Genomic DNA, 19,711 nt, shown 5'->3' with positions numbered 1-19,711 from the left:
CATCTCTGTGCTGGCCCCACAGCCATCACTTCTCTGAGACCTACAGATAATTCTCCCTCTGTCTGGCAGCTGCTTCTCTGCTTATTTATGGCCTTGTTTTCCCTGATGAGTCTCCAACTCATAACCTTCAGTTCTTCCCTCAGCTGTCAGGGTGATGCTTGGCCTTGTGTCGCCACTGGAGACTGTTTCTCAGGCCAACTCTGCGTCGTCCCCACACTGGCCAGTGACTCCAGCCAGGCCATAACTGCCTCTCACAGCCCTGGTGGGATCACAGAATCATAGAATGATGTTGGTTGGAAAAGACCTTTAAGATCATCGAGTCCAAGACCCCCCCCCCACCCTGCCCAGCTCACCACTAACCCAAGGCCCTCAGCACCTCAGCTCCACAGCTTTACAATAGCTGCAGGGCTGGGCACTCCCCCAGCTCCCTGGGCAGCCTGGCACAGGGGCTGACAACCCTCTCAGGGAAACAGTTCTGCCTCAGCTCCAATCTCAACCTCCCCTGGGGCAACTTGAGGGCATTTCCTTTTGTCCTGCTATTCATTACTGGGGAGCAGAGACTGACCCCCAGCTCACTGCAGCCTCCTGTCAGGCAGTTGCAGAGAGTGCTGCTGTCTGCCCTCAGCCTCCTCTTCTCCAGGCTCAACACCCCCATTCCCTCAGCCCCTCCCCAGCCCCTTGTGCTCCAGCCCCTTCCCCAGCTCTGTGCCCAGCTCTGGCCACGCTGCAGCCCCTCAGTGTCCCTGTGGCAGTGAGTGAGGGGCCCAGCACTGACACAGCCCTGGAGCTGCAGCCCCTCAGTGTCCCTGTGGCAGTGAGTGAGGGGCCCAGCATCGAGCACAGCCCTGGAGCTGCAGCCCCTCAGTGTCCCTGTGGCAGTGAGTGAGGGGCCCAGCATCGAGCACAGCCCTAGAGCTGCAGCCTCCCCAGGGCCCAGCACGGGGACAATCACTGCCCTAGGCCTGCTGCTCACACTATTCCTCATCGAAGCCAGGATGCCCTTGGCCTTTTTGGCCACCTGGGCACACTGCTGCCTCATGTTCAGCTGCCATCAATCAACACCCCCAGCTCTTTTTCTGCTGGGCAGCTTTCCAGCCCCTCTGCCCCAGCTTGTAGCATTACCTGGGGTTGTTGTGACCCAAGTGCAGGACAAGGCATTTGGCCTTGTTAAACTTCATAGAACTGGCCTTGGCCCATGGCTCCAGCCTGGCCAGGTCCCTCTGATCAGCTCTGCTGGGGCTGGGTGAGACACCAACATGTCCTGAGAACTCTGTGCTGCAGAGGGAAGATTCCTCTTTCCCCCAGCATCTCTTCTGCTTATGTGTAGATCACACTGCCAAGTCCCAAGCTGGCCTTATGCTTTACTTCTGGGGCAGTCACGTGGAGGGCAGCGGTGCTCCCACAGGTGAGTGAAACACCTGTGGGAAAAGCTCTGCCTGGCAGCAAACCTGGGGAAGTGGGGCAGGTTTCTAGCGCTTTCTGTGGCTAACTGCATCTGCTGCCACCTGGGTGCTGCAAACCTCTGGGGTTTCACAGACCAGAACAGAAGGGACTCCTTTGTAAGGCAGCTCTGTATCTCCCTATCAGGGGAAGCTGGTGTAACCACCCTGCAGCTCAACCAGCTGCAAAACAGAGGAAGAGGAAACATCCAGGCAGAAAAAAAACCCACCTTCAGTACTTGAAGGCTGTTATTTATTCCAACATCTTTTATAGTTTTATCAAACCATCTTGAACACAAAACATGTCTCCTAAAAGAGAGAATGGTGTGAGATCCTACCAGAGATCATCTCAGCTAACAGCTTGCAAAGTTAAGCCTGAATTTCAACAGTCAAACAAGCAAAATGTTTCTCCTCTCCCCTTAACAATATCTTAAAAGGCCAAAACCCGAAGAAAAAGATGCCTGTGGCTGGTACTGCTGAGTCTGTAGGTGGAGCTCAGCCACACAGAGCTGTGCTTTGGTCCTTTCCTGATGCTAAGCTGAAGCAGCACAGGTGAGTGGTGCTTGAGGGCAGCAGGACTGGCCAGGTCCCTTACCCACTGCCCACTCTGAACCCTGGAGAGTCCAGAGGACAGGTCTAAGATGCAGATGAGGGTGAGGCCTAGAAAAAACAATAACCTACATTTCTAATCTATGGAAACAGAATAAATAATAAGTCTAAATTTGCAAAGGAGGAAGGTACCTTGGACAGGAAAGTCTGATGTGTCTATTATTACTGATACTGGTTTTTCCCCCGGGGGAAAGTCGCAGCTAAGGCATCTGGAGAATGGCTCATGTCACTACAACCATGGCAGTGTAGCTCTAAATCGTTAGGGATGGGAGCAGAAGTCTTTTAGAGGTGCCAGTCCTTGTGGCTCTCTAAACAAAAAGAGTTGCTGCAGAGGCATTTGACAGATAACTTGCTGTTCCAGGTTGGCTTTTGTCTGCAGATTCAATAGCAAATTCCTGTTGGATGTTCACAGCAAGGCCCTCCTCCTGCCCATCCCACCCTGGGTGCTGTCATGGGGAGGGACTGTTCTCTTGCCCCTTTGGAGCTCCAGGATTGCTCTCAGAAGAAGTGGCATCTCTTTGGCTTTCTGCAAAAGGGAGGATTGGGAAGAAAGCACAGTTAGACTCTGCTGAGTTCACAAGTGATCACTATTTGCTACAGCTGATTTTTATTCAGTTTGCCACCTATCACCACTCTCCTGTGGCCAGATATTTGGCTTAAGAGGGTTGGGTTCTCCCTGCATCTCCCTGTGCAAACACTTCTCAACGAATCTGCTGATGCTAGGAGGGAGCCTGGGGGCAGGTATGTGCTCTGCTTGTCTAACCTGTAACAGCATCTTGCCGGTGCTCCAGGAATGTCTGCCCCACAGCCTGACAGCTACCTGTGTTGCTCTCTGTTAGGAGAGCTCCAGTTTGTGCTTATTATGGATGGGTGTGTGCTAGTACAGACATGCTGAAAGTTTTTATAGTTACAGATTGTAGGCTGCAGAAAGAAAAGAGCAAGGTTTGCCCATGTTCTGAACAGAGGCTTCACGCTTCTGGTAGTCAGCTGGCTGTCACATACTGAGCTGGGTGATGCTGCTGCCATGTTTGGGATAAAGGGGAAGATTTGGAGACAGCTGATGGTGTTAAGAATGAGTTTTGTTATTATTTAAAATACCGTGGAACTATTTGAAGGCTGATTTAAAAACAAACAAACAAACCCAACTAACAAAGAAAAAGCAAACCACAACCTGCCCCACACTTGATTAATGCCTAAAGTACATCTGATGTGTAACTTGCTCTGGGAAGGCTCTTGGTCAGTCCACGTCTTATCTAAGCACCAGTGCCTCTCCCAAGCAGCCCAGCAAAGGGCTGTGTGCCACGAACCCCAGAACTACTGCGAGAGCCTCTCAGCCTGGGGATTCTCCCAGTAGCTGAGCACCCACAGAGCACAAGAGCACTGCCTGCAGCGAGGAACGGGGACGTTCCTCCTGAGCATGTGTGATGCTCTCAGGGACAGCACTGGTCAGCTGCCCTTTCCTGCCCTGCCCTTGTAGCCTGGCTGCCAGGAGATGGGCTTCCTGGTGTGTGCAGCAGCTCACCTGCTCCTTTGACAGCGAGGTCAGCCAGGTCATCAGTCAGCTTGCGCATGCTGATGGTGGTTGCATCCCGTTGGATGTCGTGGACAGCGTTCCTGCGCCCAGCCCGGTCACAGCTGATGAAGTCGCTGTAGGTGCTGGACTCTACCTCCATTGCATCTCTATGGGCCGGCCAAACGCTGCGGAGAAAACACAGCTGTGAGGTCAGGGATGCTCGGTGAGCCTCGAGTCCTGGCTCCCTCCAGGTTAGGTTACTCTGGGGAGTTAAATTACAGCATGAAAAAAATAGTCCCTGGTAAGTCTGCTCTGGTTCCTCTAACAGCAGCTCCTGAAATCTCAGATATCAGCCCTGTCACGTGGGACAGCGTGTTGGGTGACCCACCGTGCCAGATGAGGGCAGGGAGGCAGGAAGGATCCGTCCCAGCTGCCTTCCTGGCCCTTGTTCTGCCTTCCCATTGCAAAGCGAGGCAGGCAAGGCGTTTGCCTCTTCTTTGGAGTTTCTGGCCTTCTCCTTCAGGAGCTGCAAGGTGGCTTGCAGCAGCTTTTCCCCACAGAAAAAGAAAGCATGACAGAAAATGCCCCCCTTGCTCCTCAGAACACCAGGGAGCTTTGAGTGGAGGCTGGATTTGGCTGGCAGGATGGGGGGATGGGGTGCTGATCCAGCCTGAATTTGTAATGGGAAATAATCAGGGTCCTGACTGACACCCGCTGGAAACTCGGGGAGCAGGGGGGTGTTATCAGCTTTGGATCGGTACTACCCTGCATCGGCTGCCAGCTATCACTGATCAAGCTTTGGGCTGGCCTGCTTTGAGATAACAACTTCAACATGTGAAAATCAGCCCTCCTGTGAGCTGTTTGGATGCCTTCAGTCCAGGCTGGTGTCTCTGCCAAGTGCAGAGCAGCAAGAAAGGGCTCTGAGCTCTGCCGTGAGACAGCTCTCAGCTCAGCCTGGCAAGTCCTTCAGTTGTTGGCTTTGCATTTTAGCTGAGAGTTCAACGTGCCAGTGTTTGTGCAGCACGTGGAGTCCAGGGACCTCAGCAGCTCAGGGAAAGTATCACAGGCATCTGCTGCCCCTGCTTTGCAAATCAGGTGCTCTTGTATCCTGCTGCTGCTTTGTCAAGTTTGGTACTCAGTTTGTCTTTCTATATGGAAATTAGAGATTAGCAATTGTTTTATCTCCAGTTTTGCCTTTAGCCCTGATGCTGTTGTCAATACCAGATGGAGACCTGATTAGAAACACTCCTGTATAATGATAAAACAATTCAGTCTCTTTTCATTCACTGGCTTTTGAGTCTTGTGGTTAATGTCCCACTGAGAAATTTGCTCAGCTCTTGCACAAATCCTGCTTAGTATTGATCTTCTTACCAGGGAAGTGTTCTGGCAGAACACCAGCCTGGGCAGGACTCGCACTCCTCACTCTGTAATCCCCCATGTTCTGGCAGTAGAAAGATGCTGGCAAAGATGCAATAGCCAGGATAAAACAGGTGAAATTCTCCCTGTTCCTGAAGACTGATGAGCAGGGTGCAGTAACCTCAAACCTGCAGGAACTCATCACATTTCAGCAGTCCCAGGTACTTCCCAGCACCCCCTGATGTTGCTGCCAAGGGCAGATGTGCTCAGCTGCAGCAGCGCCGTGCCAAGGGACTAAAGGCCCCATCACTTGAGAAAAACGTGGGATCTGGAAGGAACTAGGTGTGCAGAAGCTGGTCCTGCTCGCGGCAGGTTTGGGACCCAGCTGAGTGGCCGGGAGATGGCGCATGTGATTTATTTATTTCCCATGGCTGGGAGAGTGCCAGCCTTCAGCTCTCCAGGCAACCAGCTGGAGAGGGCTGCGTTTATGAGCAAAGCTTTCAAGTTTGTGCAGTTCCTTCAGGGTTTTCAAGGTGGGTGGCTCTGAAAATCCTTGTAGGCAGATCTCTCCCCACTGGCAGAGCCACTCCAACCTCTGTCTCCAGGAAGCTGTTGGACCGGGGAGCTGATGGCAGCTGTCACCTCTGCTTTTGATAGAAAAACCTGATCTCTCTAAGATAATTTCCACATTTCCAAGCAGGTGCAAAACAGTTCGGCGGGTTTTTAGCCAATGGAAACGTCTTTTAACATCTGCCAGGGATGAGAAAGGAACCACCTTCCCTCTTGTCCATGTAGTTCAACCTCAAGCTGTGTCACATGGACAGGCATTTAGCAGTGGCAGGGGGTGCATCACCCACCAGCTCCCCACCTTCAGGGTTTCCTTCTCCTGTGGGTGGGTGGGAGGGAATGCTGTGCCAGCTCTTGCCAGACATTGCAGGAATAAGCCCACAGCACACAAATACACCGCACAAGGGTTTCCAGGGTTCTTCAAGATGATTCACCCTGTCCCCCGTGGGTCATTTCCTGCCTCCCTTCTCTCCCTGCTGCGGACGGTAACAGACCCAGGCCCCGTGCCCTTGACGCATGTTCCAGCCCATGGGGATGGGGCAGGGGGTGCCTGGCGTGGTGACAAAGGCCACTGCAGGGCACTGGGACCTGCTGCCCTTTGTACATTCCTCAAAAGCCTTTCTGTGCTGCTTGGGAGGCCACGTCCCTGTGCCCCAGGCCACAACTGAGGAAGCCCCTCGCAAACTGCCACAGGCCCCACAACCACCTCTGCTCCCTTCAAAGAACCTGGCTCTGCCAAACCTTCCATTTGGCCTGGACTTATTTTTCCCTAGGATCTTGTGAGGAACAAAAGCTGGGGAGCTGTATCAGCATTGGCTTTGTTGGCATGGGCTCAGCTTTTGGAGCGGTTTCTCAGCCAGGCCGCAGCTGGGCTCGCTGGCATTGTCCAGGGAAATCACCCAGCAGCTGACAGAGCAGCTGGCTCTGCTCAGGGGGTGCAGATAAACCAGCCCTGCTCATAACAGGGCTGAACTGTACCCATTTAGAAGGTGGGTGCTAAGAAATTACAAGGCTAAGTGTTTCTTCTGCCTTTTGGTAGAAGGAACAGGGCATTTCTTTTACGTCAGCTCAATGCCCCTCTCGAACCCCTGACAGGCCAGCAGTTAATTCCTGTTTGCCTCCTCTCCTGCCTCTCCACAGCACAGATCCCAGGGACTACGAGCAAACAGTTACTGAAAACAGTACAAGAGCAACAGACAAGTGACCTGGAAATGCCACAGGCAGGTTAAATCCATCCCAGGCCCTGCACTTGCAGAGCAAACACAAGCCCTGCAACCCAGGGTCTAGCTCAGAGGGATCACAGAATCATGGAATAATTTTGGTTGGAAAAGAACTTTAGATCATGGAGTCCCAGCCCTCCCCTCACCCTGCCCAGCCCACCACTAACCCCTGGCCCTCAGCACCTCAGCTCCATGGCTTTGGGATCCCTCCAGGGCTGGGCACTCCCCCAGCTCCCTGGGCAGCCTGGCACAGGGGCTGACACCTCTCTCAGGGAAAGATCTGCCCCAGCTCCAACCTAAACATTCCCTGGGGCAACTTGAGGCCCTGGGGTGGGTGTCACAGTCATGCCCAGCCCTGGACTCAGTTTCAAGGGAACCCTTCACAGCATATTGCATCTGTCCCTTGTCTATAGGTTAAACTGTAAGCTTTTTATGGCTAGGAAGGGCTATTTTTGGACTCTTCACTGATGCTGGTTATCAGTGAGCTGTGCTGAATTCAGCCAGCTTCCCCTCCACTGATGGCTTTGCTCCTTTCTGCTCTGCCACTCTTACTTCTGGCCTTCAGTCGTTTTCTCTCCACCTAGTTTGCTTTTGCAGTGAGTGCAAAGGGCATCTACTTCAGAGAAAGCCCCATTCATCTCTGCATGGCGTCTCTGGCACTGCTGGGCATTAGCCACCTGAGTCCCCTGCTTAGCCATCCACGCCCTTAGGGTGGCCAACACAGCACACCTGTAAGGAGGGAGGTTCAAAGGGGATTCCCCTGCTTAACTAAGCCTGAATCGTGGCCTGCTCCCACCGTGCCTTCCTCGAGAGACCCCCTGTTCCTCAGGGGTGGGCAGAGGCACCCCTGGGACGCCCAAGGAGGGGACCCTGACACCTCGGCCCCTGCTGTGGCAGCAGCAGCCCCCCCCCCCCGAGGGCAGGGACTGGGGTGATGGGTCCCTGGAGCTGACTCACACCCCAGGGAGCTGTTGTGGGGCCGTGGCCCTGTGCCAGCCCATTGCCAGTGGCAGCTGGTGCCAACAGCCATGGGTGTCAGTCCCTCATCCCACAGCCCAGCCAGGGATGTGCTCTCCCACCTGCTGGGGCTGACATCAGAGGCTCTAACACTTTCTTTTGGCCCCTAAACCTCTGGCATCATACAGCTACCAAGTCAAGCTAAATCATGCTGTGTTTCTGGGGTGAAATGTCAAAGTTGTGCCAGGGAACATGGATGTGACCACTTCCTCTGCTCACACATCACATCCCACTTCTCTTTCCCTCATTGCTAACCTGCAGGGCCTGAGGCACGAAGCTGTACAGTCGCCTCTGAGCTCTCCCCGTGCTGTGCAGTGCCCCTTGCCCTTTCATTCCAGGGTACAGGGACTATTATTAGACCTCTTCTGCTGCGGCCAGATCCATAACAAGAGCAAAACATACTCATCAGCCCTGCTGGGCTGTTGGAATATTTCCACTGTAAGAGGGTTTACTGCAGAGGGGAGCCTGGTAGAGCACAGAGACGGGAGCCCCAGGATTTCTGTGCTCCATGCAGTTCTGCTGTGAGCTTTCCTGCTGGGAGAGTCACATCCAGCAAGGAGGAAAAAAAAAACCCATAGGGCTGAAGCCAGCACTGGAGGTCAAGGGGTTTCCACCAACTGTCTGACAACTTCCATCTGGAATTTCAGCACATTTTCCACTGGCTTTTGTCTGGGAACATGTGTGAGGGGCTGCACATCAAAAAGCAGGGCTCTGTAATGGTGTTATCGGGGCTAGAGAGTATTTTTAGACCTCTGCTCATGCCTTAAAGGCCTCGCTATGGTTCATGACCCCCACGCACTGGAGCTTTGATGACAGCCAGAAGCTGAGCTGAAGGTGCAGAAGTCCTGCTGGGAGCCTGGGCTGGTGGCAGTTACACATGCAATGAGTGCTGGTAAGGCTCATGGCAGAGTCTGTGCTGGGCATGCTGCTTCCCTGCTTTCCTGACATCTTTATATTCTCCAAACTGTGGTGGTAGTGGGCCTTACTGGCCAGAAGGAATGTGCTCCAAAGTGATGAGCCCCAGTTTTCCCAGCTGGTTAAGAGAGCAGCAGCCTGATCTCCTACCAGGCCACGTGTGTCCATCTCAAGTGTTGAGCAGCTTCTATCCAGCAAGAATAGTGTGGAAAAGCCTCCCCACACTTCAGTGGTGAAGAGATGTCAGGGTTGAGCATGGCACAAGGGGATATTTGGAAGGCTTCCTCATAATAACTCTGCACCCTCTGGCCATTACCCTCAATACAATTAATTCATCACAGCTTCTCCAGGCACTGCAGTGGTTTTGCAGGAACAGAGCTTCTAAGCTTCTCTAGGACTTAGTGGAAAACTACCATTCATATAGGAGAGCAGCCCCAGCAGGGGACTGACGCTCGATGTCCATAAAAAGATCCCTTCTTTTACTTGGGCCTGGTGTTACAGCACAGAGATCAGTCACTGCCTGTAGAACTGGTAACTAATTGCTTAGCCCCAGATTAAAGATTAGGCTTAGACTGACTCCTCTGTGACCTCAAAAACCTCACATTTAACTCTACCAAACTCCCCATACTCCCTCCTGGCCCTCTACATGTGCCCAAGGATCCCCACTGCAGTGTGTCTGCTGTCCCAAGGTACCTCCTGCTGCCCACGTCCTCCTGGCCACTGCCTGGCTCCCAGCTGATATAAGAGATGCTCCAGCTAGATTTCAAAATCCCAGCTGACCCTTGGCATCAGGGTAGGGAGAGTCCTTCTGCAATGCTGCAGTCCCCAAGGGAGAGGGGAAGGCTTGGGGAGGAGTGTTGGAGACGGGAGAGGATTGCTCAGCCCCACCAGCATCTCCTTAACATCAGGACATATGGGTGACCACAGGGAGCCATCCATCTGTCCCTCAGTCAGGAGGCCAGCCCAGTGCCCAGCTCTGGCTGTGCAGCACTGCCAGCCTGCATCCCTGTGCCAGGAGTGGGTGGCATCCCCACAGGCCATGGGTACTGAGCATCTGCTCCAAAAACCCTTCGCCACTGGAGGAACCACAGTTTGCCTTGGCAACCCAGGTTTGCTGGAGCTCTCTGCTCCTCCCTCTTTCTCCCTCTCTCCCTCTTTCCTCCCCTCCCCACAGCACTGAGCCTCTGCAGCTTAAGCCTCTTCTGTGGCTTCTTGCTAAGTTGATTAATGGAAATAATTGGTCTCTTCATGCATCTGGAGGCAGTTGCCGTGACAGCAGTTGTATTTTGTTTTGTTCCCAGGTCAAGCTTGTTTTTCACATCCCACAGCTTTGAGGTGCTAATAAATCAGGGCATAATTCAGTTCCCCCTAGCCTCCCAAGGACACAGGGCCCTTGAAGGATGTGCCAGTGCTGGATGAGGCATGCCTGGCCTCTCCAGCCCTACTACATGGCAGGCTGACACCTTTCTCCTCATTTTTCACCCCCCCGAGCCAGGCTCTCTGATTTCTGCACAGCAAGGAGCAGCAAGCCAAAGCCCTGATGCTCTCCCAACACAGCCAGCAGCATCCATCCCCCTGTGAGCCAGCACCCATGGGTCTCTCTGTCCCCTGCAGAGACCCTTTCAAAGCTGTGAGGAGTATGAGGGGATGAGTCCCTTCACCATTATTACTTCCTCCAGCTTATTGAGCTGCCTTTATATATCAACATATTCTCCCATGAACAACCCCAGTGGCTGTGTGGAAGAACTGCTACGGCCTGATCTTGCAAAGCAGATGAACCACAGACCAGTCACTTTAAACCTTTCAGCAGCAGAAGTCCCACAGTTGCTGCTGCAGGTATGTTCCAGCAACACTCATGCATTGTCCCTGCTTGTGATAGGTGGACAGCCCATTGCTCCTGGGCCATGGGGTGAATTCCTTTGATATGGGATCCCTTTCACTCTTGGGTTTCCTGTCATCCCCCAAATCATTCAGGGAGAAAAGTCCCTTCTGGATTTCATCTCAAAGGCTGGAAACTCCCCAGTGGTTCCAACTCTTCTGATCACACCAAGCCACAAACCTCTGAGTAAACATCATCTGCTCAAACCCCTCTTGAATTTTGGGCTCAGGGCTGCTCACCCCCAGCACAACTTTCCCCACACCTTGTAGGCTTCAATGAGCAAAGAGCAGCCAAATAAGCGCAGAGCAGATGCAGCTGGGGCTATTTTCCAGCACAGCTGCCCTGGTCATGTATAAAAAGAAGGTGAAGCCCCACCAGGTCTTGGTGGGCTAGTTCTGTTTCTAGGTGGAGGAGAGCCTTTCCAGAAGGACAGAGGTAAGCAAGGTTGTTTCTTTATGCCTTGTGGGGAAAAAGATCAATTTTGTCCAGGTTTTCTTTATGACCTGAGGAGCTGAGCTCTGCTGCTGTGTGAAAGCAGTGCTTGTGTGGCTGGGAAGTAGAGCTTAGTTTGGAAGAGGTGTTGTGCAGGCTCTAACTATTATAAAGTTTTGCTGCTGCTTGTTGATGGGGCTCTGCTTAGCACAGGATGCAGTAAGCTGAGAGCCATCTGCATTGGCTCTTCCTCACTCAGTCTTGCACAATCTCATAGGAACTCCCATCCAGCATCCAAAGAGTCCCGACTCAGTGTGGTGTCAGGGGCTGAGCAGCAAGCTGTGAAACCTCCTGAGGTGCAAGAGCCCTGGCAGCTCCCAGCAGGGCCTAAAAATAGCCAGGGTAACTCTTACAGAGTGTCACTGTGGAATGAGGCTGATTAGCAAAGCCAGGCTTGGCTGTGCTCCCTGGAGTTAGCTGCCCTGGCCATTGACCCTCCTGCACAGAAGCAAGCCACCCCCAGAACTCCCAGGGCAGGACAGTGCTTGCCCAGAAAGGTAGGAGCAGGGAACAGCTCTGTTTTTAGGAGCTGTGAGAAGGACTGAGTGGCTGGGGTGGTGCTACTGGTGCTTTGCATACAATAGAAGAGGAAAGTGTAGGAGGTAAGAACAGGCTGGTGGTGAGAGATGGCTGAGCTAAGAGTGTCTCTGTGGCTTCTGTTGCCCACTGAAATGGGTGGTCCTTTGTCTGGGACCCTCCTCTGGGCACAGAAAGCTCTTTGGTCGGCACATCCCCCTCTCTTGAGCATTTCCATGGTGGATGGAGAATTCTGTATGTCTGTATCAGGTGACAGCAGCTTTTGAGCCTTTCTGCAGGCAGAGTAAATCTATCTAAGTCATGTCAGACGTGAGTTGGAGTGGTGTTTGAGACGTGCCTGTAATGTTACCCAGGGGATGCTCAGTGGTTGTGGCAACTTACAGGCTCAGAAAAGAGAAGGCTTCTAAGGAAATGAATTGAAATCACTTGCCCATAATGTTATGGTCCACTGAAATGCAGACTGGGTGCAGGAGGACAAGGGCTGTCTCTACACAATCCCAGAATGGTTGGGTTTGGAAGGGCCCTGCAGAGTTGCTCCAGCCCAAGCCCCTGCTAAAGCAGGTTCCCCTCAATCAGGGGGCCCTGGAATGTGTCCAGGTGGGTTTGGAAACCTCCTGAGAAGGAGCCTCCACACCCTCCCTGGGCAGCCTGGGCCAGGGCTCCCTCACCTCAGCACCAAACAAGTTTCTTCTGTGTTCAACTGGAGTGTTCTGTGTTCCAACTTGTGCCTGTTACCCCTTGTCCTGTCACTGGGCACTACAGAAAAAACAGACTGCATGGGAAAGACACTAGAAACAAGAGATTAACTGCTCTGAGAGATCTGCAGGAAGAATGTCTCTATGCCCCAGAAGTCCTGAGATCCTGTACTCTACCAGACCTGCAAACAACCCACTCAGGCAGCTCTGCATAAGGGAAAGCTCAGCACAGGGTCTGAGGATCTGAGAAGATGCTCTGAGCACCAGAGCTACGGGAGCTCCCTGGATCTTTCTGGGCTGACTTTGTGCAGAGCAGAACTCTCTGATGTGGTTCCATATGGGCAAATGATATTCCTGTGCAAGGCCTGTGGGCAGCCTGGGAGGAGGATCTGCACACATCTCTGTCACTGGTAGGGGAGAGGCTGAACAGCCTGATGGGCTGCCCTCAGGCCCTTGGGCTGTGGCTTGGTACAGTACATGGTCATGAGGAAGGGAAAGTACAGAAGGGAAGTCATTACAGCAGAATGGTTGATATTCTTTTCCTTCTTAGCAGCTTTCTAGCAGGTAGTCATAGCCAACATGGAAGGAGGTCAAATTAGTATCAATCCACAGTGTGAATCCCTACCTGACTTAGTTGACTTTCCTCCTGGACATGACTTCAAAGAAGCTTCACACACAGCAAGGCAGCAGCTTCTGGGGAAGGGAAAGAAAATAAATGTAAGAAAACATCAGCTGTGATTTCCTTGGGAAACATAAAGCCCAGCTGCCTTTTTCCACCATCTGTGACTGGGGCAGCCAAGGGGATGCGAGATCTGTTGGGGCTGAGTGGGCACACACCACGGTGCTCCTCTGACACCTTCTCAGGGCTGGTTGTACCGTCAGAGATTGGTCCTCTTATGTTGAAGCCCTAGGCCTAGCTTCAGAGAGAAGAGCTCTTTGGTTTTGCTTCTCGTTTGGTTGGCCTCGTGTAGTGTGCTGGGAGAACAGGAGCAGCTCCTGACCTGCCCCGAGGGGCAACCAGCAGCTGTCTGCAGGGTATAAATGAATACTGGTTTGCAGCTCTGCTGCCCTTTAAAGAAGTGAAACTCTCCTGTCAGCCTCTCTGAGGCACGAGGGGAAGTTTGATCTGGTACTTTAGTCTCTTTGCTTGGTGTGTTCTCTGCTCCTTGGGTCTCTCTGCTGTTTCTGCACAGCTGTGCCTTCGGCTGTCCCTGAGCCCCACTCAAAGACATTTCCTCTGTGGCCTTTAACATCTGTGGGTGCATTGCAATCTCCTGACCTGCAAGCCCAGCCAACAAGACACTTGCTTATTTTAGCAGCTGTTTCAGCTTTCAGAATTTTTGGAACATTGTGGACTGTCTTTTTCACTTTGTCCCAGGGACAAATGGTAGAACAGAAAGGCAGAGATGAACCATTTAACCATATAAGCAGTAGCTCATCCAGCAATTCATCCCTCTGGCCCATCTGGGTTGAGTATCACTGACAGGAACGATTCCCCATCATTTTCCAAGCTGGGACAGTTCTACAGCCTTTCTCTTTATTTTCTTGACCCACTTTTACAACTGTCTAGTTGTTGGAGCTGACGACTTGCCGGCTCTGGCCGTGCTTCAAGGACAGGGCACTTGCTGCTTCTGTGTGTCAGTTTGCCCATCTGTTAAATGGAGTTATTAATAGTCCCTCCCCGTGCTGGATGCTTGAAATATTTGTAAAGCACTTTCAGATCTGCAGATGACAGGCTCCCAGGAGTGGAAAATACTAATGATCATCATGACAGTAACCAAACAGACACGGGGATTCAACAATCCACTTTTGTTTACCCCATTTACAGTGAAGTGCTTACCAGAAACAGGGGACAGGAAAAGAAACGACATTCCCACAAGCCTGGGAATATCCATCACCCTTTTAGGGCACCAAGCAGGCAAACAAAAGCAGGAAGGAAGAAAGCCAGCTTTGGAAATCCATGAGTCTTTATTGTCCTTCTTTGCCTTCCTGCCTTGCTGTGGCTCATGGGTTACGTAGCCCAAACAGTTAAGCCTGCAGCACCTCGGATGTGTTGCAAAATACCTCAAAATACTTGGCCTTCTGCCAAGAGAGAGTTAAAGTAAATTGGAGCCACAATGCTCTGAAGTAGTTGTCACTCGGCAGCCCCATTCCTGATGGGATTTGGGGGAAACTCCCATTTTTCTCTCCCATTTTTCTCCCTGGCCTTCCAACCCTGCAGCCCTGGCCAGCAGTTTCTCCCCATAGCCCTTGTTTGAGGATCCAGAGTCAGCAAATCTGAAGCTGGACCCCTTACTCCATCCCCAAAGGCTCATCCTTGCCTGGCTCATCCAGTCCTGCTGCTCCCAGAGCTCTAAAAACCTCTCTGCACAGGCCAGGTGATATCCCCCAAGTCTGGGGATTTAAGGGTGGTGAAGTGGCTTTAGTCCATGCAGTGTGACTAAGGACAAGCTGAAGTAACTTGTTGAAGAACACATTTCCTAATCTAGTCCTACAACCCATCAAGGCACTGCAGATCATTTTGTGACCCCTGTGCAAGTGTTTATTGGATGGCTAAACCTCCATTACCCCATCAGGAACGAATTATGAGGGTATCAGAGTGAAGCACATGTTTGGGCTTCAGATTCCCTTTGTGTTTATCAGCTGTTACCCCAAAGGAACAAACACAGAAACCAAACTCTGTACTCTCAGCGTTGCTTCGAGATGAATGCATGTTCCAAACAAACCCAGAAGGGCTTTGGCAGAACTCAGCATTATTCTATGCACCAGCTGTTATGGTGCTGCTTTCAATCTAGAGAGGAAATCCTTTCTGGTTTCAAACAAGGTGAGGGCAGCAGAGAGAAGGTTGTTCTTGTGTCTCTTGACTCCTGGGTGAACAGGCTGCATCACTGAGCAGAACAGGAACCTGCTCTTCCCAGAGCAGCAGAGAGGCTCCCTCATACAGGGACCTGTCTCATTTTGGTAGCAGCATCCTTGGCCTCAGAGGTCCAAGAAAACTTGTAATTATAGGGGGCTGTTTTTTCATCAGTTACTAATTACCCTGAACCAGGAGGTTTTATCATCCTTAAAATGAAATATCCTCTTAATCATACTCAGATTGTTTTGCTACCAAGATAACCACCCAGCATCTATTAAAACACCTCTGAGCTCTTTGTTCCTGTGATATCTCATTGGCGATAGGCACCACGGATTCATTTCACTTTGTGGAAACAGTAACTCCAGTCAAGTTGATGATGCTCTGGTGGGGACATGTTTGGCTTATTACATCACTGCAAATGTCAACAAAAGTTGGCATTTCAGCTGTGGCCAAGGGAGTTTCCAAGGCAGTGGCATGTGATCAGCAACGTGTCTGCAGGAAAGCTGATGGAGGGGACTGTGCAGCGAGCTCTGAGCCTCTCTGGAGCTGTGCTGGGAAGGAAGCATTTGGGAACTCCCAAACCAGGCCTGGGTGGTGTGAAGTACACACCGGCAGCTCAGAGTCCAACTGCTCTCCTTCCTGCTCATGCTACAGGTGCCATCTGGGTCCTGATACAATGTCTCAACCTCTCTAACTGCTGTTGTGAGGAGCTGGGAACAAAGTCCACACAATAGCTCAACCTTCCCTTCTCACTGGCTGGGGCTGGCAAGCCTTGGGAGCAACACCCTTTCTAATCAATGGCCAAGGACAACTACAAGCATGAATGTTTTTCCTTCTCATCCTCTCTAAAGTGGGCACTGTGATTTTCTGTCTTGGTCCAAATATGAAAATAGGAGAGACCAGAACAGGATGGCCTAGAAAGACAAAATGCAGAGTTGAAACTTCTGCTCCTCCTTATGGACTTAAAGGTTCATCCCTGATTCTGCCCCAGACCTGTGTGAGCCCAGGAAAATCATCTGCTTTGTGTGTAGCCCACAGAAAACAGGAGTAATGCTGCTGCTTAGTGTGCTGCAGGAACTGGCCCTGGGAGATCAGGGCACGTTAACTTGGAAAAACATTTTCTGTAGTCATTTTGTGGGGCAGGGTTCTGTGCCTGGGGGTGTTCCTCTGAGTGGGCTCAAGAGTAGATTTACTTTTCTTTGGTATAAGGATAAAGGAAGAAAACCAAACTCCTCGTTGTAGCTCACTGTGAGCCTGTACAGCTCATCAGCTGCCATGGAACAGGGGAGCTTGGAGGATGCATGGCTATGAGCATTCTTGGGTTTGCATCTCTCTATGACCAATGCTGCCAATCCTGGGAGCCTACATACTATGTTCCTCCAGTTCTTTGAGGCATCTGAGTCTGCACTCTGGAAAACATCCCTGAGAAATGATGGCACACACTCATACATTCACATGGAACTCTGCCTAAAGCACTCAATGCCCTGTTCTGGGCTTGAGTTATGTTGAGCACTCCTCTGCATCCACGTTTGTAAGTGACCATTTCACCTCCATCTGCACTGTAGATTAATCCAGCCATTGAGGATCTCTTCAATGCTTCCTTCTTTCCCAAACACCATTGCTCATGAGAGCAGAAACATGACAATTCTCAACCGGGTGGCCACCATTAATGTGCTGACCTTTTACAGCCAGGAGCTTAAGAAGTCAAGGTCTGCCCCACAGCCCCAGGCAAACAGCCTAGAGCCTGAAGGGCAACCATCTGAGGGTCCCTGTCACTGGGCCAAGCCATCCCCGCTCCACAAGTCTCCTCTCTCCCTTGCTCTGCTCTAGCATCCCTGCTGCAGCTGCCCTTTGCTCATTTGATCGCAGCACGTCCTCCTGCCCAGCCACCCAGCCCATTGTTTCTGGGCTTGCAGCTACACGCGGCTCTTCTGCAGAACCATTTGCCCCTTCCAAGCAAAGGGAAACATTTCCCAAATGGCCTTTGGGGCCGAGGCATTACATGCATGTGAAAGCTCTCCACTGCTGCTCCCTACAGCTGCTCAGGGGAATCCAGGGAGAGGAGACACACACAGCTCGGAGGTGGAGGAATTTGCAAAGCCTCCTGAGAATACCACCACACAGCAGTTCTTTTTTTATCCCAAGTCTTTGCCTTTTAAAACATTTGCTTGGAAAGCTGGATGCCAGCGAGTATCTGAGCCCGCTTCTGCTGCCGTGCTCTGCCCAGCTCGCGGTCGCAAGGGGAGCTGCGGGCAGGGCCGGGCAGGGCCGGGCGGTCCCGCGGCTCCCCGCAGCCCGACGGACGCGCTCAGCGGGCACGGGCCCGCGGGCCGGCACCCCGTCCCCTACCAGCACCGACCCCCCGCGCCAAGAGGGATGCCCTCCGGCGAGTCCCGCAGAACAAACGGCCACCCGTCAGAAAAGAGGCCAGAAATCCCCCCGGAGTCACTGACCCGGGGTCCTTTGTGATTTCCACCCGCTCCTTCTGCCACCCCTGCGCAGCAAGCCCCGAGCCGCGCTCTTTCCCCGGCGAAGCGGCCGCCACCTCGCTGCCTCGCAGCACCAGAACCGCCGGGATGCCGCTTCGTTGTTCAGCCCACGGCTTGTGGGCAGCAGAAGCCCCTCGCTGTTGCCGGTCAGGCAGGCAGAAGTTCGCTGTGTCTCTGAAGGAACGAGCCCTTGGCAGCGCGGCCGCCGGGGCAGAGCAGCCCCTCGCCGGCCCGGGCTCTGGGCCACCGACCCTCGCAGCCCGTCGCCGGCCCCACGAGCGTGCCCAGCCCTACTTACGGCCACCCCGGCTCTCGCCGCTGCTCCGATGCCGAAGTTCCGCGGCCCTGCCGCCGAGGAAGGGACCGGGGCCGGCTTACACCGTCCTGGCGTGTGAGCCCAGCGTGGCGAGCGGCCAAGTCGAGCGGGGGAGCCGCAGCCGGTTTCAGACTTGCAGTTTCCTCGTACTGGGAGCTGCTAAATGAAGTTGCACTTCTGGGGCCGAGGGGCGTGTTCTCCTTCCCTCCCGAGTCAGTCCCTGCCCGCTGTAATCCAACGCTCATCCCGATGATGTCAAGCAGCTACCTTACAGTCGGCGGGAGGGATCCGTTTCCTTTTCACGGCGATCTTTGTTTAGCTTCGCCGTGTAACCACAACTCCCAGCAGCTGCATGTGCCCCAACATCCTTCCTTCGATGCTCTTGTCGCTGGGTGCTTCCTCCTGCCCGCTGCTCCCCGCGTTTATCCAGCATGTCCCAGCTGCATCCCGCCACTCGTCCTCTCCCTCGGCACCGGCCGAAGGCAGCCTCGCACCCCCCTCACCCTGAGCTACAGGTGGAGCACCGGGGAAGTGCCTCCCAAGGAAAAAAGAAGATACTTTGAGCTTTTTAGAAGCCCTTTTGCTCCACTGACTCCCACAGGGTAAAATCCAAGCGTGCTGCAGCTCATCTGCCCCTGGGTGCCAGCCTTATTTGGGAGAGAAATGCAGAGCTGGTGGAGGAAGGTGCTGAGGGCAAGGCAATACAGCATGTCAAGCACATCCCTTTGTATCTTTACTGCTGTGAAGCACAGCCTGGGAGCTCCTGGTCAGCTCTGGGCCGCTCCAGAAGAGAACATTTTGGCCTGTTCTTGGCACCTCAGGGGACTCTGGGTGCTGTCACTCCTCTGTGTCACATCAGCGACCTGCTGGTGTCTCCAAGGCTGAAGCCAAACGAACAAGCTGCCTGCAGTGCTGAGTCTCCACTCATGCTCCTGCCCAGCTCCAGCAGTGTGGTGGGAGGAGTGTGAGCACACAAGGTGTTCATATTGCTGCCTGCTCCTGCCTGAAAGCCTGGGCCCAGCGCAGCTCGTTACTGCTAATTGCTTTGCTGAGAGAGTGAAAGGCTCCCTCCATTCCTGCTGTGAGGATGGGAGTTCTCAGCCTTGTAAGGAGAAGTGGGATGACTCAACTGGAGAACACAAAGGGTGTTTGCCAAGGATCAGAGCCAGCCCCACTCAAGCTAGACAAGCTTTTATTTCAGGTTGTATGCAAAGTGAGCAGTGTGAGCCAGGAGGACTTGGCTTTCCCAATCTGCCATCTCACTGAGCACCAGCCACGCAGAAGCAGTGTCTCTGCCATCCTGCAGCTCTCCTGTGACAGACGGGCCCTGGAGCCATTCAGTACCTCTCCTCTCATCCCTGCAGCCAGACCTGCTCCACCTCCATGGCCTCACTGCCTCCAGCCAGAATCTGTTTGCGTGCACCTGAAAACGTTGCTGTGACAGATACCCACACCCCTGCCATCACAGGCAGGAAGAGATAAAAGCACCAACAAAAGCAGCAGGCACTGCAGGAAACACCCTGATGACAATACACAGGCATGGAGGGAGGGGGATGGACCTCAACAGAGCAAAACATACCCACGCTCAGTGCATCCCCAAACTGACCTCGTGTAGCTCTGCCTCCTGCTTCAATTTGGTGTTATTTTAAAACCAGCCCTTGGGAAGCCAGATTGATTTCCTGGGATGTATCACTTGGCAGAAAGTCATCTCTCTCCAGTGCTTTTTAGTCATATGTTACTACTTACTTGAAAGCAATGGTCAAGGATCGATCACAACGCCCTGTCTGTGCTCGAGAGATGCAACAGAGGG

The 19,711-nt window shown here is 52.9% G+C and overlaps 1 protein-coding gene across 1 annotated transcript; it reads right to left on the bottom strand.

The window, feature by feature from the left end:
• Positions 1 to 1,657: 1,657 nt before the first annotated feature.
• On the bottom strand, positions 1,658 to 18,125 carry PKIG (cAMP-dependent protein kinase inhibitor gamma). Its single transcript, XM_062009099.1, has 4 exons — positions 17,884 to 18,125; positions 12,865 to 12,932; positions 3,571 to 3,746; positions 1,658 to 2,574 (listed from the first exon to the last, which is right to left on the bottom strand). Exons 3-4 carry the CDS (start codon positions 3,719 to 3,721, stop codon positions 2,498 to 2,500), a joined length of 228 nt encoding a protein of 75 aa, XP_061865083.1. The 5' UTR covers positions 3,722 to 3,746; positions 12,865 to 12,932; positions 17,884 to 18,125; the 3' UTR covers positions 1,658 to 2,497.
• Between the last annotated feature and the right edge of the window lie 1,586 nt (positions 18,126 to 19,711).

Source organism: Colius striatus, chromosome 16 (genome assembly GCF_028858725.1).
Source record: "Colius striatus isolate bColStr4 chromosome 16, bColStr4.1.hap1, whole genome shotgun sequence".
NCBI lineage: Eukaryota > Metazoa > Chordata > Aves > Coliiformes > Coliidae > Colius > Colius striatus.
Note: the sequence above shows the minus strand (reverse complement) of the source record. Positions and strands in the feature narration are given on the sequence as shown.